Source organism: Plecotus auritus, assembly GCF_963455305.1.
Source record: "Plecotus auritus genome assembly, chromosome: 8".
Classification (NCBI taxonomy): Eukaryota; Metazoa; Chordata; class Mammalia; order Chiroptera; family Vespertilionidae; genus Plecotus; species Plecotus auritus.
The window spans coordinates 59,919,962-59,946,820 of NC_137782.1; the positions used below are offsets into that span (position 1 = coordinate 59,919,962).

General features: G+C 53.4%; 1 protein-coding gene across 1 annotated transcript in view; it reads left to right on the plus strand.

Annotated features, from left to right (window-relative positions):
• The window catches only part of MTCL2 (microtubule crosslinking factor 2), a 68,460-nt gene continuing 41,601 nt past the window's right edge, over positions 1–26,859 (plus strand). The window contains exons 1-3 of the mRNA XM_080685871.1: positions 1–1,025; positions 19,558–19,782; positions 26,207–26,365. Coding sequence (XP_080541997.1) covers positions 351–1,025; positions 19,558–19,782; positions 26,207–26,365 — 1,059 coding nt within the window. The 5' untranslated portion in view covers positions 1–350. The remainder of the gene's footprint in view (positions 1,026–19,557; positions 19,783–26,206; positions 26,366–26,859) is intronic.

Genomic DNA, 26,859 nt, shown 5'->3' on the forward strand with positions numbered 1-26,859 from the left:
CCGGGGCCCGGGCCACAGGCGGACTCGGAGCCCGAGGGAACGATCGGCGCGCAGGCAGCCGGGGCCCGAGCGCGCTCCGGGGGCGCGGCGAGGCCGAAGGGGCGGGCACCGGGCGGAGCCGCAGCCGGAGCCGGGGTGCCTGGAGGCGAGCGGGCCGTTCTCTCCGAGCTCAGAGCGGCGGAGAACCCGTTGAGCGAGGGTCGGGGCCTGAGCGCAGTCCGGGGGCTGAGGGGGTCCGAGAGGAATCGCGACCCAAGCGGCCAGAGCGGCGCCCGGACCCTCCCCTGGGGTGCGGAGGCCGGTTGGGCCTGGGCCATGCGCGCCGCTCGCTGAGGCCAAGGGAGGCCGAGATGGAGGCGCCAGTGGGAGAGCCCACGGCCCGGGGCTGCGGCCCCCCGCCCGCACCCGCCCCAGAGAGGAAGAAGAGCCACCGCGCGCCGTCGCCGGCCCGGCCCAAGGACGTGGCCGGCTGGTCTCTGGCCAAGGGCCGCCGCGGCCCAGGCCCGGGCTCCGCAGCCGCCTGCAGCGCCGCGTCCTCCGCGCGGCCCGACAAGAAGGGGCGCACGGTGGTGCCCGGGGCGCGGGGCTCAGGGACGCGGGTCGCGGGGGTCCGTACCGGAGTCCGTGCCAAGGGCCGCCCGCGCCCAGGTACCGGGCCGCGACCGCCTCCACCGCCGCCCAGCCTCACCGACAGCAGCTCGGAGGTGTCCGACTGCGCGTCGGAGGAGGCGCGCCTGCTGGGCCTGGAGCTGGCTCTGAGCAGCGACGCCGAGTCGGCGGCCGGGGGCCCGGTGGGGGCCCGCAACGGGCAGCCGCCCCAGCCCGCGCCGCCTGCACAGCAGCCTCCGCGGCCGCCTGCCTCCCCCGATGAGCCGTCGGTGGCCGCGTCGTCGGTGGGCAGCAGCCGCCTGCCACTCAGTGCCTCACTTGCCTTCTCCGACCTCACCGAGGAGATGCTGGACTGCGGGCCCGGCGGCTTCGTGCGAGAGCTGGAGGAGCTGCGCTCGGAGAACGACTATCTCAAGGTTGGGGCGCTGATGAGGGCGAGGGAGGCCTGGGGAGGCGCCGGGTGTCACAACCCCATGAGGCTGAGGCACTAGCTGCCCCACTGAACGAGCTGGATAAAGGGGCCTAAACCCTCCGGGACCACCCTTACACCCGCCTCCCATTTCATTTTAGGAACCCCTAGGAGGAAGTTGGATGAGGAGACTGCCAGAGAGTTCTGATTTGGGGAGGGGAGGGGGGTAAGAAAGTGCTTTGGAGGACGACTGGATGCATTACTTGGAATGGAGGGGTGCGTAGTCAGCGAGGGGCCAGACCTCTGGCTTCAGCTGCTCACAACCCCCATTCCCAGGACAGAGGCCAGGCCTTTAGTGGATCTCCTTTCTGGGACAGGCACTGTTGTGCATGCTGCAAGGGAGACCTGTGGCCAGACCGTGCCAAGGAGAGGCTGGAACACCTTTCTTTACTCAGGGCTTTCCCTGGCACAGGCCCGTCCCCGCCTGCCTTTCAGGGCGAGTCCTGTTTGAAAACATGACATCTGGGAACATCCCTTTGGCTAGAGTCCCACTTCCGCCCTGTCTAACGGTCCCACAGGCTGGGAGGGGGATGTCATGGGAGAACCGGTTCAGAGGCAGCTTCCTAGATCCCAGGATACTGCCTTCTGCCCTCTCTGGACAGACCCTGTATACACAGGGTTCCATTGGCCCCTCATAGCCTGGCCCTTGGCCTTCCCATGTTCCCAATAAGAGGGAAGCTGCCTATCTGAAAGGGGCATTTCCTCTGGGCATGCCTTCACCCTTTCCGTGGACCTGAGCAACTGCTGGGTGCAGGCCAGGCTTGGCACTGTGGCCACTTTGGGGACAGCCCAGACCTAGTGTGTTGACCTTGGTTGGGCAGACTGGAAGCTTCATGGGCTCTAGTCTACTGCCACTGGCTGGGCACGATTTGGGAAGAGGCTGAAATGTTACCTGCTCTTGTCAGTTGATGGCCTGGCACAACACCCAGCGTGCCTCTGGCCGAGAGCCACAGAGTTAACTGCACTCTGCTGATTTATGCCTGCCTGGCAACGCTTAGCTTTGCATTGTGGTTCTTCTGGCAGATGCATTTCTCTCTCATTAGAGTTTTTGAGGTCTCGCTCAACTATGTCTCCCCCTCCTCATTTCCCCAGGATCTGCTACCCAGCATGTGTTCAGTAAATGCCTGTAGAATAGAAGGACAGGGCCTGTCTGAATCAGGTTAATTCACCCCTGGTTAAGTCTTCCCAAAGGCCCCATTCATTCAGTGTTGACAATCAGGTTCATTCAGCTCCTATAGAAGCTAGTGGTGAGGAGAGGACAAGTAGGAGAGTGGGTAGAAGGAAGGAGACAAGCCAGAGGAGGCCTGGCCCTGCCCTCTAGGTGCTCTGAGCTGCTTCCTATACTTGCTGCCTAAGATGCTCTAAACTCACACCCTGCCCCACTGTTCACCCTGGGTAGAGAAGGTGGGCCATAGAGCTTTGCTTCAGGGTCCCCTCATGCACCCACCCCTGTGGCCTGCTGTCCATCCCAGGAAGTCATCTGGCAGAGCTCTGAAGTCCATCTCAGAAGTCCATCTGAGCCACCCATGACAGTTATGATGAAATGTAGTTTCAGAAGGCTGGGGGTTGAGTCCAAGGTCTCATAGGAACCAGGGCCTGGCTGGGGACTTCCCATTACCTAGGCCAGGGCTGACCCTCAGTTTCTCCCATGCATTCAGTGTTTCAGGCTTTGTGTGCAGGCTTCAGGCCACTGTTGAATTTGGTGTCTGTAGCTTCCTGGCTCTGTGATCTTGGTCAGGTTACTCAGTGTCTGTGGACATCAAGTTTCCTCATTGTAAAAAGACACTTTACACAACACATCTTCCAACCATAAGGGTTAACTGAGATAATGTGTGCAAACACCACTAGAGCATCTGGCATGTAGTGAGCCTCAGATGAGAGTAGTTGTCATCACTGCTATTCTCAAGTGGTATGTGACACATTTCCATGGACGCCTTTTATGTTCTCTTGTGGATTCTGTGGGGGCAGAATAGAGCTTTCTCCCCATCCGAAGCAGGCTGGGCTCTTTCTCCTGGCTCCTCATGGATTCATTCACCAACTATTTACTTAGTGCCCACTGTGTACCAGATACTGGTGCAGATCGGGGCAATGCAGCCATGGACAAAGATGAAGTATCTGTTTTCATGGAGCTTTGGGTCTAGTCGCGGATCGAGCAATAGTCATAAGTAAATCACAATGCCAGTCATGACAAGGGTGGAGAAGGATACAGTGTGCCAAGAGCACATGGAGGAGGTGGAGCTGGAGATGCTCAGAGAGGCTAAGGGCTGAAGGATGAGATGAAGCCAACTGAATAGGAGAAGTAGAAAAACGCTTGTTGATTTCAAGGAACAGCAAGCATCTAGGCTGAATAGAAGAAGGAGTTTGGATGAGAGAGGCGAGCAGGGCCAGAGTGTGTACACTTGGGTTGGTGCCCAAACTTCTCCCGAGCTTTGTTTAACCCAGCTGCCAGCCTCGCAGAGGCGAGGTGAAGATCTAGAGACTGGATGTGGGCCATAAGTGTAGGAACTAATACAGCAGGTTTTGGTTTGTTCATTCTATGGATGGTAAACCATGGCCAGAGTGGGGAAGGACTTGCTCCAGGTCCCAGAGCTGGTTCTCCAGGCCGCATAAACTCTTGACATGTTTCCTGCCCCTCTGGGCCACTTTGCTTCTAAGATGCAGGAACTGGTTACCAGGAGAAGGACTCCAGATCCCCAGCATGTCCTCTGCAGGCCCTGTACTCCCTGGCTTGAGTCCCATAGAGTCTGGTGGGGCCCTGTGCAGGCTCATCTTCCAGCTGGTGGGGGACACTGGGAATTGTCAACTGGGGAGGGCCTCTTGGGTGACGGCAGATCTCCTGTCACGCGAGGCCTCCTCTGGGGCCCAAGTGGGGCAAGTGTAAATGGGCAGCTCTCTCCCAACGAAACGATAGAAGGAGCTGCTACAGAGATGGGAGTAAAGTTGTCACTTGAGTTATTCAGAGAGGCTGGGTGACTCGCATGTTTGGATGAAGACATAGGGTGTGTGGAAAGCAGCTTGTAAACTGTACAAAATGTTGGTGGTTGTGATTACTTGAGGAGGATTCATGAGGAGATTGATGTGGTGGCTACAGTTGAGCTGCCTGATCTCAGGGTCCCTTTCAGCCAAGGAAGTCTGAAGATTAACTTTTAAAGGTCTAGGATGAAGTTGTTTTTTTGTGTTTTTTTTTTTTTTTTTTTTTTTTTGCTGCACAGCAGACACATTGATGTTTGAGATTCAAAGCCCTGGTGGTCTGAGATCTTCCGGGTCCCCATCACCACTCCCTGTCACCCACCATGTAGTGAGGACATGCTAGGAACCCACTGGGTGTGGGTGGAAGAATCTGAGAGTTGGAGCCCAAAGACTTGGCTTTGAGACCTAACTCTGCCTTTTACTGTGTGGCCATGGTAAGTCACTTGGCCTGTCTGAGCTACTCTTTGTTTTCATCTATATGATGAAGGTTATGGAACTTGCCTTGGCAACTACATAGGATTGTTGTCAGGAATAAGGGAGGTGTGAATAGACAGAAATAAAAACAAAACATTTTGTAAGCAGTGAAATCCTGCATCTCTTTGGAAATTGTTAACCAATGAGTAGACAGGATATCTGTGTTTTCATTCTTGGGGGAGCTGGAAGAAGCCTGGAGGTTGGGTCCCCTTAGCTGTAGGATGCTAATAAATAGGGAGCGCTCTAGGGAGGACAAAAAGGTATGATCACGCTCCATGTGTGGGCTCCATGAAGCCAAGCCTTCCTACCTTCTTGGAGGAGATTTGAATGTTTGAAGTGCAGCCAATCTAGGTGTCAACCCAGAAGGGCCCAGAGGAAGCATCTAATCCACCCTCTGTTCCCATTGTACAGTTGGGTAAATGGAGGCTCCAGGTCACACAGCCAGGATTCCAAACCTGATTTGCCCAACTCTGGGTCCTATTCTTTCTGCAGGATGACTGGAACAGTGAGCTTTTGGTTGCTAACAGTGTGTCTAATCTGGCACACGGGTTGGTGAGAAGAATCCTGTTGTATGCCAGGCTCTAAGCTAAGACTGGTTAGACTCTTGTCTCACAAATGCTGTAAACCGTTGATCCCCTCTAATGTGCCAAGCTCTGGGTTAAGTAAGCCCTTTGCTCCTCATAGCAATCCTGTGTGGAGGGTTCTGATATTAGACCCATTGGACAAATGAGGAAACCAAGAGGCTATGTAATGTGGTCAAGGTTGCACAGCTGATAGATATCCTTGGGAACCTCACTGGATGACCCTATGTTGTTGCCCTTCCCCCGTCGCTCTTCCATTCTCTCCCATGCAGGAGGCGGCCTGAGTTTCACAGAGCCGGGTTCTTGCTTGGCTTTGTCAGTTACAAACTGTGTGACACTGGGTGAGATATTTAGCCTTTCTGAGACTGTTTCTTCTGTAAAATAGACCTAAGCATGCCTGCCCCAAGGTCCTGGGGACCCTTTTCAGTGCGGTGATGTAGATCTAGTGCACAGAAAACGTCAGTGCCTGCTCCAGTCCTCACCTTCCCCTTATCTGCTTCTCCAGGCATTCATTCATTCATTCATTCATTCATTCACTCACTCACTCACTCACATGTTTTCTGAGTGCCTCCTGAGTACCAGGCCAGCAAGTTGTGAAGCTCCTGGGAGCTAGAGGGGGAGGGCTCCAGTCTGTCACTGGATGGGGGAGAGGGGTGGTAATCATGGTCAGTAAAACTACTGGCTGGTCCCTGCCCTGAGTCCCGGCCCTCCCTGTGGCAGCTGAGAAGTGACCTAGAAGAAGCTGCTCTGAGACCTAGGTCTTTAAGAATCTTCTGCAGTTTGTCAGTCATGGTGGGGGAGGGTGTGTGTGTAGCCCCAGCAAGATGGAAAAGGAGATGGAAAATGTGAGGCGGTTGCTGCTGAGGCCTGGGGGACCACGTCTCCCAGGGCTCCCAGCATTCCTCACAGAGGGGCGGGGCCTGTGTCCCTGGACACACTCTCTCTTGCATACACAAACACACAGTATTCACAGCTTGTGCCCAGAGATTTACACATTTCACATACACATCCAGTGACATGCTTACGTTGCATGCTTCCAGAAGCATAGCTCCAGACATGTTAGAGAGGAGATATGCTCAGAGAACTACACAAACCCAGGCAGATACACAACCTCCTGTCTCATCACACCCATACATTACCAAACATATACAACGGAGACGCACCATTTAGGAAAACCTGGCTCAGAAACATACCCTCACACAAAACTTACACCCCCCAGACATGCTTGGCTGTGTCCCAGAGATGAATGAACAGCCTGGGGACACCCTCAGACAAATCAGAAGTACACATATGTATGCAGGCACACACACACAAACCCACGCAGACTCATTACACACAGGTGCTAGCATCCACAGAAATCCACAGATCTGCCATTCCAGGCCAGCCGAGACACGAGCCCACAGCCCAGTGACCTCCACTGCCTCTTCCACAAAGAGAGCAGCCGCCGCCCTTGCACAATACCCCAGAGACACACACAGACACGTGGCCACGTACACACAAGGGACATGAGTACAGAGCACTCAGATGTCAGGCTTGTAGCATTTGCTAATGGGAGCCAGAGACCCACAACCCAGGTGCCCAGGCACACACACACACATACACACACACATTGGCTGTGACATTTCACCCATACGGAAACACAGGAAATCCTGGTCCATGTCTCCCTGGGGCTAATGTGTACAAACCACTGTTTTCAGCTCCTCTACAAGGCTTCCTTCTGCAGGGCTTCTGGGAACAGTGAGGAGTATGGTGGAGGCTTGATTTTGTCACCTCCTGGGTCTGGAGGCCCTAGGAACCAGGCTGGGGCTGGGTGGTAGGTGGATGCGGGCTGACAGGTCACCAAGTCAGGAGAAGCTACACTAAATGCCCTCAGGTCCTGCTGCCCAGCACTTGGGCCTGGGCCAGTGGGCTGAGTGAAATGCAGCAATCTTCAGGCCTGCCCACAGGAGAAACATTGCCTAGGGTCAACTCCCTTCTAATCTCAGGATTTCCTGCTCGCCCTTGTCTCCCTCCTTCTTCCCCTCTCTCTTTGCTGGGGGCTATGGAGAGCCAAGTTCCTCCATCCCTAAAACATGCCTGATTCTGCCTGGGAACCACTGAAGGAGGCCAGGATAGAGGAGATGTAGCACTCAGAGGAGCGGCCTGGAAGACTTCTTGGAAGAGGAGGCATTACAGTAGAAGAGTTAGCCTTGAGTGGCTGTTTCTGTGTCCAGCTGCTGTAACAGAGCCTGACACATCATAGGGACTCATGTGTTTACCAAATATTTGTTGCAGGATTGAATGAAAGGCAGTGATCATAGTCTACAGGTGAGCTGTAGGCAGGCTGCAGGCTTAAAGCAGAAAAGCTGAGGGAAGGGTGGGTGAGGGGCGGTGGTGAGGGAGAGGCTTGAAAAGCGGAGTTGGGCCTGTTGGGAAGGACACTGGATGCCGAGCTGAGCTGAGGTACTATGAACACCTTGCTGAAAGGGGGCCATATTGACCCATAGCAAGGCTAGGGGCTGCCCCCTTTCCATGCATCTATAGTACTGAGCACAAGGCTCAGAGGCTCAGGGTGGGAGGGAAGAAAGTCTGTTTGATCTCATGGACAAATTCCACCCTTGGGTCGGGTCTGGAGCCAAATCTTGCTTTGTCACCTACTCCCTGTGCATGATCTCATGCGTAAGTCCCTTTATTAAGCTTCCGTCTTCCTGTGTGTAAAATGGGAATTTAATCCTTTTTTTTGCAAGGCACTCAGGAGAATTAGTGTTCAGGTATATGGTACTTCCAGCACCTCCCTGGGCACTGAGGAGGGGAGGGAGCCCTCTGGGGCAGGGGTAGTTCCCCAGGATTCCAGGCAGGGGCTGGACCAGCAGCCAAGGTTATTACTAAAGTCATTCCCTGGTGCCCCAAAGGAATGACCTCATCTGTGGTCACATTCTCTGCCCTCTGGTGCCAGAGGAACTTGGAGCTGGGATGGGGGAAGAGCCAGAGAATCTGGGGTGTTCTGGACCAGGCTGACCCTGGCCTTCACCGGAGACCCACAGGTCTGCATTCTTAGCAGATAGTGCTGGCCTTTCTGAGAAGTGGCAGTGAGTCAGAGGAGGTGGAAGCAGCAGGCCAGCCCTTCCCTAGTGTCCAAGGTGGTTAAGAGCACTGTGGTTTAGAGCCAGGCTGACCTGGGCTTGAATCCTGGCTCAGTCTTTTCCTCTATGAGCTTCCCCTTTATGAGCCTCAGTCTCCTCTGTAAAGTGGAGATGCTGATAGCAATTACCCTACAGTGTTGCTGTGGAGATTCAATGAGAAAACACATGTATACAAGGATTTGCTGGAGCAGCTTATAATAAGGATTCGACAGCTCTCTGCCCTCATCGCTCATTAGCAGGCTTGGTTCTGATTGCCTGTGGCCCCTGGATCCTTGATGGCAATGTGTGTCTGGCTCTGGGTTGTGGGTCTGGGGATGGAGCAGGGGTCTGGGAGGTATGTGCGGAGCTGAATTGCATTATGTACCTCCCCTAATACATGTCTCCCTCATGTCCCTCCTTTCCCTCCCATCCCAGTCTTCTTGGAAGAGTCGAGGCCAGGGCCGCAATGGAAGACTTGTAACCCTGAATACTCCTTTGCTAATGGAGGGTCGCCTTGTGAGGGGAGGCCCTTGTGCTAAGACGGAGGTGAATAATCTTCCATTGCCTGGGCCACAGAGAAAAGCTCGGCTCCAGTGGAAAACCAGTTTGGGGTCCCATAGGCTGGACCATTTTTCCCCTGGTGTTGCCCAGATCCGCTTGGGATCTCCTGGGCCAACTGCATCAAGCCTCTCCCCTCTGCTCCTCCTTGGCCCTGCCCAAGTGCCTGAGCAGCCTGTGTGGTCCTGCCTCCCTCAGCCTCACCCTGCTCCACCCAAGCTCCCAGTGCTCCATGCACCCAGGTCTCTGTTCCTGTGCGGTTCCTGGCACTTGCTAGGTCCCCTCACCCTCCCTTTGGTTTCCTCCTCCACCTTGTGCATTCAGCTCCAGGCCAGGCTCCTCTGTTAGACACTTAGGAGCTTCCTGTGGGCTCCTTTGGGGCATTTATCTCAACTGTAATTGGGTTATTAATTGGGTAATTACAGGTTTCATGTCAGTCCCTCCCCCCTGTTCTGCACTAGGGCAGAGACCTTACCAGAGTGGGACTTAGTCCCTTCCTTTTACATAGGTATCAGCTGAGGCCCAGCGAGATCAAGGGGATTGCCAAAGCTCACGCAGCCTGCAAGAGGCCAGAGGCAGAAGGACTGGTGTCTCGGTGCCCTTTCCAGCGTGCCCAGCAGAGGGAATGGCAGGAGCAAAGGCTCAGGGGTGTGACGTGCTAGAGTGTGCAGGCTTCTCAGCTGTGCAGCCTAGGACCGCTCCCTTGACCCTCCGTGTCTTTCCCTCCCCAAAGACCTCTGAGCCCTGCTCTCTCCCTGCTCAGAGATTTGGCTGCAGCCCATAGGCCGTTTAGGGGATGTTTTAAAAACATCCAGATCCAAATGCTGCCTTCCTTCCTGTCCGCACAGAAAGGACAGGAGGAACATGGGCAGGCATCTCAGCGGTGAGCATTCCCCCCAACCCCAGGCAGCAGGGACTGCAGATGTCTCCCTGCTCTTTCTGGTAAAGCCTGGCATGGGCATTGACAAACCAGGCGTGACCTTGGTGGGCACCAGTCTCTGGGCCTCTCCTCTCCCCCAGCACACGCATAAACGTACTAAAACCCACCCACACACCCACGCACACTTGCTTAAACACCTCCTCACCAGAGGGAGTGTCTGCAGTGTCAATCACAGAGCTGTGCCTGATCTGGGGGCTCTCTCCTGATTGGCTGTGGCGACTTTATCTTCCTGAGCCTCCATTTGTTAATCTGTAAAATGGGCATAAAATAATAGCACCCCCTCAAAAGGACTGTCGTTGAGCACAAGATAATGGCCCTCCATTTAGAGCTTAGCCCGTTGTCTGGCACATGGTAAGCCCTTGCAAAAATATCAACTATAATTATTGTCTCTATTGTTCTGTCATAGAGACTATGTAGTCTAGTTTATCCGGACTCAAACTGGACTTATTGTGTGACCTTGGGCAACATAGTTGACCTTTCTGACCTCGGGTCTTCATCAGTCTGTTGCAGCAGGCTGGGATATGAGATAACGTGTGCTGCCTTTCATGTGGCTGGCAGAGGGGGAGCACTCAGGGAGCAACTTGCTGGTTACTTACTGCTGTTGGAGATGCAAGTCTAGGACCCTTATCTTCCCTTGTGACCCTCTGGGACACTGGGGCCAGGCAGCCTCTGTGCCAGCTGGAGTAGGGGCATTGTGTGGCACAGCAGTGCCTGGCTGGCTTCCTGGCCCCCCTTCAGGACCTTTGACTCTGACTCCCCCATAACTAGAGCCCAGCTTCTACCCAAGGAAGCTAAGCTGGATTGAGCTCTGGGCTGGGAGACAGGAGCCCAGAGTCCCTTCCTGCTCAACTCTGGACCCTCTGGGAGACTATGGGATTATCCCAGTCCCTCTCTAGGCCTTGGTGTCTCTGTCTGTGAAAGGATGGAGTTTTTGGGTCCCCCTGGCCCAGCTGCTTTGTCCAGAGTCTTTGCTTTTGAGCTGGGAGGAAGTGGAGCTTGCAGAGCCTTCTGCTCTCCTTGGGGTCCAAGTGTGATGATCTCATCTGGAGCCTTGACAGGCCCTGGGGGATGGGCAGAAGGGACAGCAGATGGATGCCCTGCCTCTCGGGGGGCTGGCATGCTGCCCCTGTGGCCCCTGCTGGCCCACCCTGTAGGTCAGCCCTTCTGGGCTGGGCTAAGTGACCCATGCCAGAGCCAGGGTGGCAGATGGGCAGGCAGTCTGGGCTTTGGCCCGAGGGAGGGACTGTGGTGGCCAGGGCAGTGTGGGAGAAGGCGGGCCAGGCAGAGGCTCCTGTTCCTCCATGGAGTGGTTGCTGTCCCACAGAGCAAAGGTTCTGGATCCCTCAGTTCTGCTCTGTCATTCTATCTGGATCTGTTTGCCCATCAGCCAGTCAGGCCCCTAGAACCTAGGGAGGATACATTGGGTAAGGTTTGGAATCTGGCAGGGATGCAGCCTGGGAGTTGGTGGGCTGGGATTTGAGGCCCACCCCTGGGGTCTGAAGCCTCCGTGGACATTAACTTTGCAGAATCAGAGAATTTAATTAGACACAGTAGCGCTGACCAGAAGTGGTGTTCTGGAGGGAAGTGGACCGAGATGGTAATCTTCTTCTCCTAGGTCCCATTATTCATTCAGAAGCTATTTCTTGAGCTGTTCCTGTGTGTGCCAGGCACTGTGCTAGTCTCTGCCCTCCTGAGACTCACACCCTATAAGCAAACAGAACAATAAGTAAAATAATTAGTATCACAAATAAGCCTGTGATACAGATCATGAAAGAAACACAGTTTTGAGATGGACGCAGTAGGCCTGGAGAGGTCTGGAAGGTTTCTCTGAAGGGGTGGCGTGGAGGGGGAGCAGGTAGTACAGAGGTGCAGGGCAGGGAATCGGGCAGAGGGAATGGCAGGAGCAAAGGCTCAGAGGTGGGACAGGCCAGGTGTCTTCTGGAGAAGCCCCAGGTGGCTGGAATGTAACCAACAAGAGGAGTGGGGGGAGATAAAGATGGGGAAGTGGGCAGAGGCTTTTAGTTTAGGTAAGTTACATATTGCATAATGAGTTTTGACAAATGCATACAGTTCTGTAACTACCACCACAATCAAGGTATAGAACAGTTCCTTTGCCCCCTAAAATTCCCCTGTATCCCTTTGTAATCGCTTCCCTCCCTCTTCCCCCAGCCTCCGACAAGCACTGGTCTGTGTTCTGTCCCTATGGTCTTGCCTGTTCTGGAATGTCATATAAGTGGAATCATACAGTAAGCAGCCTCCTGAGCCTGATCACTTCGCATAATGAATTTGAGCTTCATCCATGTTGTTGCAATATCAGCAGTTCATTCCTTTTTATTACCAAGTAGTATTCCATTATGTAGATGTACCACAGTTTATCCATTCATCAGGCGAGGGACATTTGGGCTGTTTCCATATTTGGGTGATTATTGGAGGGTTTTCAACAGGAGAGTAATGTGGTTTTAAAAAAAATCCTTCCACTGTGTGGAGAACAAATTAGTGGGGTGCAAACTGGCCGTCATGAAGATTAAGTCCATTGATTCGGTGATGAATCTGGCCTACCATAGATATTCACTAATTGTTCATACCGAAGAGCTGTGCCCTGGGGAAGCTGGGAGGTTCCTTGTTGGAGGTGGCATTTGAGGTGGAGGGGTGAAGAGGTGGGAGACTGGTAGAGAATGGACGGAGGCCTAGGCAGGGCAGTGTCCCCTGGGAGCTGCGTAGGCTGAAATGTCTGTTCCCGGAGCCTTGAATACCAGGGCTTCTAGAATGTGATCTGCAGGGCCCTTATCAGAGTTCCCTGGGAGAGCTAGGTGAACAGGCACCCACCATGGCCCACCCTTAGCTCTATGGGGCTGATTCTAGGATAGGAGGTAGCCGGGGGACTTCTGCTCTGGAATAGTCCCTCCTTGGTGGCTGGTAAGAGATGACTTCCTTCTGCCTTCAGGAACTCCTGACCCCTCAGGGTCAGCTGGGAGTTGTTGCTGGGGTTCAAACCACCCACTGGCACTTGCTGTCTTTCTGTAGAGGGACCCCCTGTTTAGTCACTTTCATCTCCAGTCCCACACAGGTCAGGAGACTCACCATCCACTCTTGCAGACCAAATTCCATCAGGCCCGTGCATCTGGGGTCACTTGCAAGCGTTCCAGTGGGCCCCAAATCTAAACTTCTCCCTTCTGCTCTCGTTGTACTAAGATTAATCATCTTACATGGATCCAAGTTTCCCACAGAAAGCATTCTTTCCTGGCACATTGAAAACATGGCTGGAAAGCGGAGCTCTGCTTCTCCAGCTTTATGCCTGATGGGGGAGAGCCAGGGTTGGGGTAGGGACCCAGACCCCACAGCGAGGTGGCTCTGGAGAGAACAGAGGCCGCATCTTATTTCATGCCTTAAGCTCTCTGCTGAGAAGAATTCTCAGAAAAATGCTTTAAAATACTTAAAGTATAAAGGAAACCAAATACAGTTATCAAAGTATATTTTTAAATTATGCTATAGTAATATGTGTGTTTATTAACTCATAAGATCTGGTGACAAGTCACCTTACTCCTGTGATTTTAGCGCACTGATGGGTGTAAACAGTATTTTGACATCTCTGCAGCAACTACTTTGTGATATGAAAATATCTGTGGTTTCTTTTGGTGGCAAAGTCACAGGTACTGCTAATATAACTGTGGCTTGTCCAGAATAGGATATGGTAATTTTTAGTTAGAGGTTAGTGAAAATAAAGATGTGATTTTTTTTTCCCCCCTTCCCATCCAAGTTCATGGACTTCCTGAATTCTGGTGAAAACAAAAGAGCCTGCAGTTCACGGTCTGAGTCCTGCTTGGAGGTCCCTCTGAGTGACCTTGGGCATGGCCCACTTTCCCTGTGTTTCTCCCCATTCTTCGTCTCTAGAACAGGGATGGTGATTCCTGTCCATGGGGTTTCTGTGAGGACCCATGAAATGATTCAGATGGAATGTCTCTATAAACTGTGAAGCCCTGTGCAAGCTCTCGCTATTATTAGCAGTAGTGTGAGCTCATGTTTGGCCCTGCAGCCCAGCATGTATCAAGAGACTCTTCCTGGCTAATTCCCCCAGGATACCTGGGAACCAATCCATTGCAGGGAGCAGGTCTGCCTCTGAGAGGCTGCTTCCTGCAGGCTGACTTCATAGATCACCGGGGTCAGGGGGAGGATTTGGGAGGATGGACAGAGATGCACTTTGTGGACAGGGTGTGGGTGGGTGAGCAGGAGGTTCCCTGGGTAGACAGACCCTGCCCCACCCCCTCCTAGGGTGTCACGGGGGTCTGAGCCCAGCCCTGGAGCTGCCCAGGCTCTGCAGCTGGCTTGGGGCTGGGATCAGGAGGGCCTACCACCCTGGGCTGTGCAGAGAGACTGGGCAGGGCAGAAGCCATTCTCATACTTTCATTCATTCATCCACTCGGAGACAGTGATGTGTGCGTGTGCTATACTACATGCTGAGTAATGCTGGGGACCAGACCCAAGTCAGACCTGGCACCTGCCCTTCCCCCAAATCTTGACTTGAAAACAGGCAAATGCAACTTAAAACTATTAGTACAAGAGACAAATAGAGTTCAGAGTGTAGGAGTTGAATCAGATTAGGGGAGGGAATGTTCTGGAAGGATGACATTTTTAGGAGTTAGTCTGGCAAAGGCCATTCTAGCAGAGGGTGAAGAACACAGTTTAGATGTACCAGCCCAAGGTCACAGGGCCTGTTTGGATTCCAGCTCCGCCACTCCCTTTCTTGAGCAGCTCTGGGCAACTTCTGAGCCTCAGTTTCCTCATCTGTAAAATAGGAACATTTCAGTACCTACTTCACAGAGTTGGTAAGATCCTGTGCTGGGCTGGGGCCTCATAGTGAGCTTCCCGATAGGTAGTAGCTGTTTTTATTTTTCAATTGCAGTTGACATTTAATATTATTTTATATTCGTTTCAGGTGTACAACATAGTGGCTAGACAATTATATAACCTACGAAGTGATCCTTCCGATATTTCAAGTATCCGCCTGGCTCCTACGTGGTTATTACAGTACTAGGGGCCCAGTGCACGAATTCATGCACCTTGAAAGGAACTGTGGGCCTCAAGGCTGTGGTGGGCACAGGGGCTGGTCTCAGCCCATCCTCCGCACCCCTGCCCTGCCCCTCGCATCATGGTCCCTGGTCCCCTGTCTGCCGGCAGCCCCACTCCCGCCACCGCCACTTCCACGTGCTGACGGTGCCAGCCCCGCTCGCACCCACTGATGGCACGGAGCGATTGGGGCCAGCGCCAGCAGTGGGTGCAAGTGGGGCCGGCGCTGTCAGCGGGTGCAAGCAGCAGCTGCTGCCCCGATCACCCCTCAGGAGCAGGGCGAGGTGGAGAAGCCCTTAGGGGTGATCAGGGCCGGCAGACGCCACTGGCATCCGCTGATGGCGCCGAGTGATTGGGACTGGCGCTGGGCGCAGGCAGCGGGTGTGAGCGGCAGGTCTGGTGCCAGCTGTGGGTGCAAGCCGGGCCGGCGCTGGCAGTGGGTGTGAGCGGCAGCTCCAGGCCGGCAGCGGGTCCAAGCGGGGCCGGCGCTGGCAGCAGGTGCAAGTGTCAGGCAGGACCACGGTGTGCAGGAGCAAAGAATTTTCAATAACCACTAGAGGCTCGCCCAGATGACAGTGACCGGCACCCCGCCTTGGTATGGCACCCCCGCTCACCTGCTCCACCATCCTGCTGCAGCTGACACCCACCATGTTCCGCACTCTGCTGCCTGCTGCCGATGCCCACCATGTTCTGCATGCGCCCCCTGGTGGTCAGTGCACATCATAGCGACCGGTTGTTCAGTTGTTTCACCATTTGGTCTATTTGCATATTAGTGTTTTATATATATAGATTATTCACTATATCCCCTATGTTGTGTCTTACATCCCAGTGACTATTTTGTAACTACCAATTTGTGCTTCTTAATCTCTTCACCTTTTTCACCTAGCCCCCTACCCCACTCTCCTCTGGCAACTATCAGTCTGTTCTCTGCATTTGAGTCTGTTTCTGTTTTATTTGTTCATTTATTTTGTTATTTAGAGCCCACATATAAGTGACATCACAGGATACCTGTCTTTTTCTGATTTCTTTCACTCAGCATAATAGCTGGTAGCTGTTTAATTGTGGCATATCTGGACAGGGTAGGATGGGGGGCAGAAGATGCAAGGTCAGGGGCAAACCAGGAGTGGGGGGAGACCAGGGGCAGTGTGGGTTCCAGGGGAAAGGACATGGACTTAATGCAGAAGCCAGTGGGAACTATTGGAAGATATAGAAAGCCATCTGCTTTTTCTCAAACTTTGTCCAATAAATAGGTATCACATCTGTAATCAGAGCAAAATAAGCATTTTCTATAAAGAGAAGGGCTGACTCCCCTGGCATCAGTGTGGGTGCCTCATTCCTATCCCTCATCCTCCCCCTCCACTCCCTATTCTCAGTCCTGGTTAAAGGAGAGGTCAACTGAAAGGAGTGGCCAGATGGGATGGGAGTGGAGGGCTGGCAGGCTGTGCTTGGTCTGGGCAACGTTCCCCAGCTTCTGTAGGCTGGCGTTTCTGATGGGGGATGATCGGGGGCCTCCAGGCTCAGAGGTCAACACTGCTGGACAGCATGGCCTTTTCCTATCTGTGGGGGAGGAAGAGGTTTGGAGTTTCCCCATCCATGCTGGGGGACTCCAACAACCTTGTTGGGTAGCTACTAGGCCTGTTAAGTCCTGCAGAGTTTGGCCCCTCCTTCCCCTCTTCCACAGAATTGGGGGATCTAGGAGCCGGGAGAGGCTCAGCAAGGCCACTAACCTGTCTTAGAAGGAGCTGGAAAGCGTGGGTTCCCCCAGCCCAATCCCTCAACTGGATCAGCCAGTCACTGGAGAGCTTTCCAGGGACGGGTCAGGACTGCAGGACCTAAGAGCCCCAGGAGATTCGGAGGCTCAGTGAGGTCTTAGAACCTCTGGAATAAAGCAGGATCCTGATCTCCTGAGTCCCCTCCCCATGTCCCAGCAGCCCCATGTCCCAGCAGCCCCATGTCCCTGCCCCTACCTCAGGCCCCAAAAGCTCAGCCTCTGCCTAAATCCTGCATTCACCAGCTTCCGCTGCCCACACCACAGCAGACCCGCCTATGCAGCCACAAGCCAGTCTTTGTGGACTTGCCCTCTCACATGGGCCGTGCCAGGACGGGCTGACTGCATTCTGCCTGCAGCTGGGAAAAGCCCCCGAGGGGCTTGGGCCCCCCTTGGCCACCATGGAGAGATAGAGCTGGCATGAATGCAACATCCTGCATTTTCAGAAATTGACTGTGGTGAAGGGCAGGCCCTGGAGAGACAGCTGCTCATGTGAAAAAGATCATTCATTCATTCACTTACTCAGTAGATTCTTACTGAGACCCTGCTCTGTGTCAGGCCCTGGGCTAGGGACTTGTGGTGCTGAGACACATGACTCTTGCCCTTTTAGGAAAAAAGACTGAAAGAAAACTCGCTGCATTAGAGTCCCTTGTGGGCCCCATCCCTGGAGTTTCAGATTCAGTAGGTCTCTGTTGGGACATGAGAACTTCTGAAAAGTGCCCCAGTGATGCTAATGCTGTTGGTCCAGAGAGAAACTATGAGTGATTCGTATTTTGTGTATTTTTAAAACTGTCTCTGATCACTGTTTACTTTTATAAATAGAAAAATCAGTTATTTAAAACTTAAAAAAATAAATGGTCCCCCAGAATGACGGCAGTGCTCTGGATATGGTCCTCTGTTGAGGGATGTCAGTCTCCCATGATCTACATGTCAGATATTCGTTAATGTAGCCCAGCATCATGAGCTTGCCTGTCCTCTGTACTTCCCCGTGGCACATTCCCAGCCTTGGGTCTATTCAGACCCTCACAACCTCCCCGTCACCAGGTCCTGTCAGTGTGACTGCACAGAGAAGAAGTGAGATGCTAGTAATAGCAGCATGAGGATTTGAACACAGGCCCAGCTGGAGGCTGGTTTAGCTTGGATTTTGCCGACCGCCCTGCAGATTTTGCCGACTGAGTGCTGTTTCTTTTATGCTTCTTTAATCTGTCAGCTGAAATGGCATGTGGACCCCTCACTTCCTCATTTCTTTAACTGGTGTGATCATTGACTGTCCCACTTCCTCCTTTCCACTTTTAGTTTAGTCCACTTGGCTTGATGGTGGGGTGGTGAGGCTGTGTGTGCATGGGGTGGGGGAGGGGATCCTGGTGAGGTGACTGTTCCTCTGGAGCTGGTGCAGCTCAACCCACCCAGAGGAGAGAGGCTGTGGTGGCAAGTGAGGATTCACCCTTCACTTGATAGTGGGAACAGGACCACGTCTGTTAGGGTTGGGAGAAGCATATACCTGTCCCCTCTGCCTTCTCCAGAGTTTAGAACCATTTGAGAAAGAGTCCCATGAGTCAAGGAGATGGATGTTAAAACCTCAGTGAGCTTTCTTCCTAAGAACTGGCCTGGAGGGTAATGCTTCTCAACCCTGCCTCCAAATTAAATCCACCCTCCCAGTCTCAGGGGCACTGGACAACCCTAGGCCATTCCCTCGGAGGGAGCCACCCATTTTCTTTGGGGAAAAGGAGGCTCAGAGGACTGGTGAACCTAGTTCCAGGGAACCTAGCTCTTCCAGGGCCTGCAGGGCTGTGTTTTCCTTCTTGGCCACCCTCCTCCCATCAGCACCGTCCTTTCTCCGGCTCCTCAGGGATGCCTTTGGCAGATCAGTCATCCTCCATGACTCAGTTTCTCTTTTTAGTGTACAATCTTATTTAATCTATTCAATCACTAAGAGTAGATATTATTCCATTTGTGACTCAGTTTTCACATTTGTTATTAGACATAATAATCATTTATTTATTCTGAGGCCCTCCCACTCATCCCCTTACGCTTCGTTTCACATTGGTATGCCTTTTTGCGGCTGTTTACCTACCTAGACATGTATTCATTCATTCCGTAAACATTTGTTGGGAGTTTGCAAGATGTTGGGCCCTGTGCTGGCTGTGGAGGATACATCAAGGAGCCAGGTGACCCTCCAGACACTTACAGTGTCTCTGGGAGACAAACTGTTCAATAAAGAATTGCAGATGTGCTCATGGTGACAAAGGGGAAGTGAGGCACATCTGGGAGCTGCTGACAGAGGTGGGCAGGAGCTGCCCTGAGGAAGTGAGGTCACCCATTCACTTAAAGCCCAAACCCAAATCTTTACTCAGCCCTTCAAGGCCCTGCATGGCTGACCCCTGTCTGTTTCTCCAGCTTCAACTTAGCCCTGTAGCTACTCTGGCCTCCTTGCTGTATCTTGGCACACTGAACTCTTTGCAGCCTCTGGGCCTTTGCACACACTGTTCCCGCTGCCTGGAGTAATCTCTCCCCGGCTGTCTCTTTGCTTGGCTGTTCCTTTTTGCTTCAGCTCAGCTATCCCTGTTTCAGAGATGGCCTTGGCAGGGCTGCCTTCCTTGTGAAGGCTCTGGAGGAGAGAGACCCTTCCTCTTTCCAGCTTCTGAGGCTGCCTGTGTTCTTTGTTAATGGCCATTCCTCCATCTTCAAAGCATATCACGCCATCCTCTGCTTCCACGGTCACTTCGCCTTCTCCCACTTTGCTCCCCTTGCCTCCCTCTTACAGGGACCCTTGTGATTACCTTGGGCCACCCAGATAACCCAGGAACATCTCCCAGTCTTTTAACTTTATCACATTTGCAAGATCCCTTTTGCCATGCAAGGTAGCATATGAATAGATTTTAGGAATTAGGACATGGACATTTTTGGAGGGGGCATTATTCAGTCTACCATACCCAGGCCCCCCGAGGTGCCTAGGACCAAGTTGGGTGTGGCCTGCACTCATGCACAGGACCCAGTGACCGGATCGCCCCTTCTCCCTGTAGGATGAGATCGAGGAGCTGCGGGCAGAGATGCTGGAGATGCGGGACGTCTACATGGAGGAGGACGTGTACCAACTACAGGAACTGCGCCAGCAGCTGGACCAGGCCAGTAAGACCTGCCGCATCCTGCAGTACCGGCTGCGCAAGGCCGAGCGCCGCAGCCTCCGCGCTGCCCAGACTGGCCAGGTGGACGGCGAGCTCATCCGAGGCCTGGAGCAGGACGTCAAGGTAAGCCCAGGGCCTTCCCTAAGCCTCACAGGTGCCCTTGTTGGGGGTGGGACTATGCGCCTGAGCAGGACCCAGGTCAGCCTGCAGCTCACTCCGTGTGTGTCCTTGGGCAAGTTGCATCACTTCTCTGGGCCTCAACTTCCTCATCTGTAAAGTGGGGATCCCCGGTGAACTGATAGGCCATTGACCAGGGATATCCCAGTGGTATACTATGAATCCTCCTAACAGCAGCTACTGTTTGAATAGCAGCCACACACCTGGTGATGGGCTCCCAGTTGTTGGTGCACAGTTCCATGGAGGTTTCTTTATTGCACTAATTAATGGAGCGTAATGAAGGCCTGGAGTTGGATCAGGCTGGTTTAAATCTTGACTCTCATATGCCCTAATTTTGTGATGTCGAGCAAGTCACCTGCGTTTCAGTTTCCTCATCTGTAAGATGGGTGTAACGGCAGCCCCTGCCTCATAGGGATCTATGAGGATTAGTGAAATAATGTGGGTAAAAAGTCACTGTAAGCACCCCCAAATGTTAGCTGTTATTATTATTCTCATTTTCCTGATGAGGAAAGTGCGGCTCAGAGAAAGAAAGTGCCTGTCCATGGTCATGTGACCATCAGTGCGTATGTGGCAGAGCTCCTGCTCTTCAGTCTCCTATACCTCTGCCTAACCTCCTCCCTCTGCCTCGGTAGGGCAGTAGGATGGGATGGAGGCTGGCAGCTGGGGCCTCCAGAGGAGAGGTCCACCCTGCCTGTGTGAGCCCTGGTCAGGGGCTGAGAACCTGGTGGAGGGAGGATTCAGCTCCCTGCTCTCAGAACTCAGTATAGTGTGACCAGGGGGATGTAGGAACTGGGAGAAGGGTAGCTGGGGAGTCTTCCTGCAGGGGTGACATCTGAGCTGAAGCCTGAGGGAGAGGGGGCATGAATCAGGAGGTGAAGGAGGAATGCTGGAGAAAGGGTCCCTGGAGGGGAAGGGGAGGTGACCAGTGACTGCCAGTCCCATGCAGGCTTTGGCAGCTCCGTTGTCTTACGTGCACAGAGGGATGATGGTAAGGAAACTGATCTCAGAAAAGTTACGTCTCCGAGTCCAAAGTGCACCTCTACCTGAGAGGGCAGCTCCCGGGACAAATGGTGACCCAGATATTCAAGTGCCAGGCACTGGATTGGGAGCGTGTGGGTGAGGAAGAGCCTGGGGAAACTCAGAGGAATCTGAGTTTGGACCCAGGTAGTTGATTTCAGGTAGAGACAGAAAGAGAGCTGAGGAAGGGTAGAGGATCTGGGGCTGGGAGCAGGCTAGCTAGGTTGCCAGGGCCCTCTATGGGAGGAGCTGAGAGCAGCCTGAGTGAGCACACACCACAGTGGTGAGAGGGGGGCCTCTGCAGTCTGGGCCGAGGGGAGGGGAGCAGCCCCTTCTGTTGGGATTTGAACTAGCCAATCAGCATTAGCCTTGCCCCCTTCCCTCCCTCCTCTCCCAGCCCCTGCAGCTGGAGCTCTGAGCTCATCGGAACAGGCCTGGGCTGGATGCCTCTGGCCACCTCACTTCGCCCCATGTGCTGGGGATGTTGTGGCGTGTTTTTAAGGTCCTCAGATCCTGACTTCCCTTGCGTCTCCTGGGAAAGCTGATGGACCCAGGTGGGGAGGGTCCGGGGGCTGCCTAGGAAGGTATCCAGGGGGACTCTGTGACTTGCTCTGCCACCTCTTTGGCCAGTGCCCTAACTGGCCCCCACCTCTTGGGTCTTGGGGCTTCCGTTTCCCCTTCTATTAAATGTAGGGCTTAGATCAACCGAATCTTCATTGAACAGGTGGGTTATTGGTGAGGTCGTCATGAATGAAACCTCAGGCCTTGGTGCCCCCTCTTCCCCCAACTCCCACCCCCACCCCCACCCCCAGCTCTTCATCCCCTGCCAGGCTCTCTCACTCTCTGCTGGTCCTCACAGCTGACAGGACCCACAGAATCTTAGTGGGAACATTGCCTGGCATGAGGAGGTCAGGGTCAGGGGCCAGAGACCTGCTCTGCCTGTTGTTCGCTGTGTGGCCTTGGGAAAGCTTCTTCACATCTCTGAGCCTCAGTTTCCCCATGTGGAAAATGGAGATAAAACTGTAGAGATTTTTGTGAGGATAAAATGAAATAACTCAAGTAAAGACAATGCTATGCACACAGATTGGCTCTGGATTCTCAGCAGATGAGCAAATGTTGGTCGTGGTGTTGTTCAGTAGAATTTTAAGGCTTGAATGAATAGGACAAGTGGCTGGGGCAAGCATGAGGAAGGAAAGGTCAGATTTACAGGCGTCCTCAAACTACGGCCCGCAGACCACATGCGGCCCGCCAAGGACATTTATCCGGCCCGCCGGGTGCCGCTGCCTGTCCTGCTTAGCAGCTGACTCGTCCTGGGCCCGCAGTGCGCATAGGAATTTGTTCATAGTTTTTTTTTAAACTATAGTCCGGCCCTCCAACGGTCTGAGGGACAGTGAACTGGCCCCCTGTTTAAAAAGTTTGAGGACCCCTGGGCCAGAATTTCAACTGCCCTGGCTGGACCAGAATCACCTGGAAGGCTTGTTCACAATGCAGATTCCCAGGGCCCGCCCTCAGAGCCTGGGAAGCCTATGCAGAGTATCAGGTTCCTAAATCCGAGATCTAAATTTCCCCCTGGAGGGACTCCTGTGGGAGGCCCAAGACACACCAGTATAATGTTTCCTTTCTTAGAAACAGATGTTGCTGGAGAAGAAGTTCTGGCTTTGGTTTTAATTTCCTGGGTGACCCGGCAGCTGCCTCAGTTTTTTCATGTGCAAAATGGGGGTGACATTCCCATCCTCCCAGGGTTCCTGGGAGAATTTAGTCACACCTCTCCGATGCTGCCCTGCAGGGGACTTCCTTAGTGAGAGTTCCCTACCTCCTCCCTGAGGATTCAGAATGACCAAGACACCCTGGGGCCCATGAGCTGAGGACAGATGGGCCAATCAGCGAGCAAGCCAGCAAGCAGGACTGCTGTAGCCTGGAGGCTGCTGGTTGCATTTGGCAGGAGCCAGGTCCCAGTGCTGTAAACAGTGACCTCATGACTGAGGGCATTTGTTTGTGCTTTGGGAATTTGCCCCGGTTTCCGGAAGCTGCAGCTGCTTCGCCTCCAGAGTATCTCAGCCCCCTACCATGGGTGGAGTCAGGAGTATCAGGAGACTGATCAAATGAGACTGGCAGGTGGGGTCCTATGAGAACCTGACCGTGTGAGCCCACTGTTGGGCTTACTATTGGTATTCTTATTGTTGCTATTAATATAATGTGTCATCCAGCTTCAGGCCAACAGCAGGGGCAGGGTAAGAGTAAGACTTTAGAGTTGACTCATCTCCTTTAAAATCTTGGTCTGTAGCTTCCTAGCTGTGTGACCTTGGGCAAGTGATCTTCCCTTTCTGAGCCTCAGAGTAGGACTAATAAAGCCTTTCCTAAGGGGGTGACAGGCCCATGATGGGTGCTCAGGAAGTGACAGCTATGGGGGCCGAGGGGGGGCCCAGGACCACTGAGATTCGAGGGGTGTGGGGGGGAACATAGGCTACAAGGCTCCTGCCCTTCAGGCCAGGGTGCTCTTTGCTCCCATAGGCTGTCATTGGGGCTCTGGGATCTGAGATTAAGGGCTCTGTGTCCACATTGGAATTCTGTAAGCTGCCTGGGATTGGGCTTTTCAACATAGAATCCCTCAAGCCGGGGGAGCACATTTGGAAGGGGATCCCATGCGGAATAGAGCAGAATACAACTAGGGACTCGTGGAAGGGACAAAATCTATAGAGTCACTCAGGAACCCAAGAGGATCCAGGAATCCACATGGATCATGACTTGATGAAGAGCCGGTCACCTCCTCAGGTTGAGGCCATGGTGGGGACAGAACAACCCACCAGATGGAGAGGAGCTGGTCCAGGTAGGAGCGCAGTTGGAGAGGAGCCCTGGTCCCCAGCCAGGGACATAGCCCTCCCTGAAGAGTGGGTGGGGTTGGTGGCTGGGGGAGTATCCCCAGCCAAGCTAGGGCAGGTGCAGCTCCCAGATTTCAGTTGTTCGCTCCTTCATCTTCCTCCATCTTTGCTTGCTTGGTGTAGTCTTGGATTTGCTTGGTCACCCAATAAAGGTTTATTAGGCATTTAGTGTGTGCCAGGCCCTGTGCCACTGCTGGGGCACAGAGATGTGAAGGAGCTCAGGCGTGGTCTGGGGCCTTGACCTTTGCCCCACCACTCCTGCCCCCAGGCCTCAGCAGGGTGAATGAATGAGTGAATGAATGAATTCGTGATCAGGACAGGAGTTCACTGGATAACCTAAGGAGCCTGGGGCTGAACATTTCCAGCAAAAACCCTGCCATCAAACTTAAAAGGGAGGCTGTGGAGTATAGGGCCTAATCAGATAAAATCCGTGTACCAAGGTAAAGCAGTAATTTTGACAATGTATTGAAAATTCTATTTTTTTGAGCACCTACTATGTTCCAGCCACCAGCCCAAGCACTGTATCATTTATTTTTCACAATAGCGCTCATGACTAGACTAAATCACCCCCCTTTTACTGATAACCAAACTGAGACTTTGAATAGTTAACTAACTTTTCCTGAGTCACACACTCAGTGAGTGCTGGAATCAGGCTAGAATCTAGTTTTCCCATCTGCAGAGTCCTGGTTCTGATAGTGAGGGGTTGCTCACTCCACTTTGTGGATGAAGAAAGCTTGGTGGCCTAGAAAGGCTGTGGGAGGATTCTCATGGGCCAGCTTCTAGCTGTCTTTGGAGATCTTCAGGGACAGAGAGAGGCAGTGGGCACCGGAGGGAGGGGAAGACAGTGCTGAATTTCCTTTCTGGCCGTTGTTTTTCCTGGCCTGCTTTGCACACTGCCAAGGGGTCTGTGCCGAGCTGGGCCTGGGCCCAGGCAGCGGGCAGAGCCAGGGAGGGCCCTCTTCCCTTCCGGCAGGGAGGAGGTGCCATGGTCATTTCCGAGACTGGCAGGCATGGGAGCTGGGCTATCCACCTCACTCTTGCTGGCAAACACATTGTACCCCTTGTGGAGGCCTGGCCATGCTGGCCCCTCAACCAAATCCCTAGGGCTCCCCCGAGCTCAGCCCACAATAGCTTTATGTGATCCTGAGCAAGTCACTTGCACGCTAAGCCTCAGATCCCTTGTCAGTATAATGGGGACCGAATTGGGGTAAAGATGAATGAATCTGGCACGCAGTAGGTATTCAACCAATGGTAGTGCCCAGCCCACTCAGGGCTGGTTGTAATTTATGAACTCAAAAGGGCCCTCCTCATTCCCAGAGGTCTCCTTTCCTGGCCTTTCACCCCCGGCCGGCAGAAGACAGGTCAGAGGGTGTCCTCGAGGAAACGGGTGCTGTTGCTGCAGAGTCCTGCAGCCAGGGTTGGAGTTTGTAGCTCTGTTAACTCCTTTCTGCAGGGATGACTTGGACACCGGCCAGGCCTTGTCATTGGAGGCATGTTCTATATCCCAGATGATTGGAAATAGGCCTTGGGGGTCACACAGTGACCTCCACCGAGTCCTGCCCGTTTCTGGGCTTGTTTCTCGAAGAAGCAGCCACTATTTATTTACCCAGCACTCACTGTGTAGGCAGCGGGCCAGACCTTTGTGCAACAGCTGACTTAGTCCTCCTGTTGGGCCTTTGAGGTTGGTCTATTATTATTGCACCCAGTTTGTATCTAAGAAGACTGAGGCACAGAGTGGGGAAATGATTTGCCCAGGATCATGTGGCAGAGATGGGATGTAAATGGTTCTGGGGCTGCCCATCTTGCTCTGAGTTTCCTTTTTCTTTAAAATAAATTTCTGGTGCCAGCCACAGGCTCTTGTGAGAATTGGCAAGAGGGTGGCTAGGAGCCCTAACCGGTTTGGCTCAGTGGATAGAGCGTCAGCCTGTGGACTGAAAGGTCCCAGGTTCAATTCCGGTCAAGGGCATGTACCTTGGTTGTGGGCACATCCCCAGTGGGAGGTGTGCAGGAGGCAGCTGATCGATGTTTCTCTCTCATCGATGTTTCTAGCTCTCTATCCCTCTCTCTTCCTCTCTGTAAAAAATCAATAAAATACATTAAAACATTAAAAAAAAACAGAATTTATAAAAAAAAAAAAAAAAAAAGAGGGTGGCTAGGAGAGACTTTTGGAAGCATTAAGGAGCCCGGGTTAAATGAAAAGGTATTCCTAAGAACAGGAAGGGCCTTTATAGCTTTCTGGGGGCTGAACTGTGACATAGACATAAGGAACATGGGGTGCCTGGGTTTGGGTTTTAGTTCTACTACTTCCTGACTGTGTGACCCTTGGTGAGTTCCTTAACCTCTCTGTGCCTCTGTTTCCTCATCTGCTAAGTGGGGGTAATGAGAGAAGCTGCCTGCTCTGGGGTTGCTCTGTAGCCCAGATGGGATGACCCCTGAGCATGCCCATGCTCTGCTCATCACCTACCCTTGCTCAGGTCTCTAAGGACATCTCCGTGCGGCTGCATAAGGAGCTCGAGGTGGTGGAGAAGAAACGGGTGCGCCTGGAAGAGGAGAACGAGGAGCTTCGACAGCGGCTCATCGAGACCGAGCTGGCTAAGCAGGTGCTGCAGACAGAGCTGGAGCGGCCGAGAGAGGTGAGGACCCCGTCCGTCCTGGTTAGGGCCAGGTGGGGGGTGGCAGGCTTGTGTCAGCCCCATCCAGCCAGTGTCTCTGCGCAGTTAGGCGTCCCTGGCAGAGTTGTTCATTCACTCATTCCTCCAGCACATGTTTTCTGAGCACCTACTGTGTACACTATGTGCTGGCCACTAAGGACACAGTGGTGAGTGAAAGACATTCGGTTCCTGTCTTCAAGGAGCCCACAGCCTAATGAAGGAGACAGTCATTCATCACAGAACCACCCCTGGGGGGCGATTAACTGAGGAAACATGCAGCCTTGCCCAGCATGGGCTGGCCCTCTGCCTTAGTTTCCTCATACATCAAGTGGGACAATAATGCCCCAAGGCATTGTGAGGACAGGCTGGAATAACGTACGTGTACATGTTTCAGGGACTGCCAGGGACTGCCAGGCACTGCCACTCAGTGTGGGGCTGGGCCTCTGGCCAGTGTGTCAGTAGAGATCGGGACACTA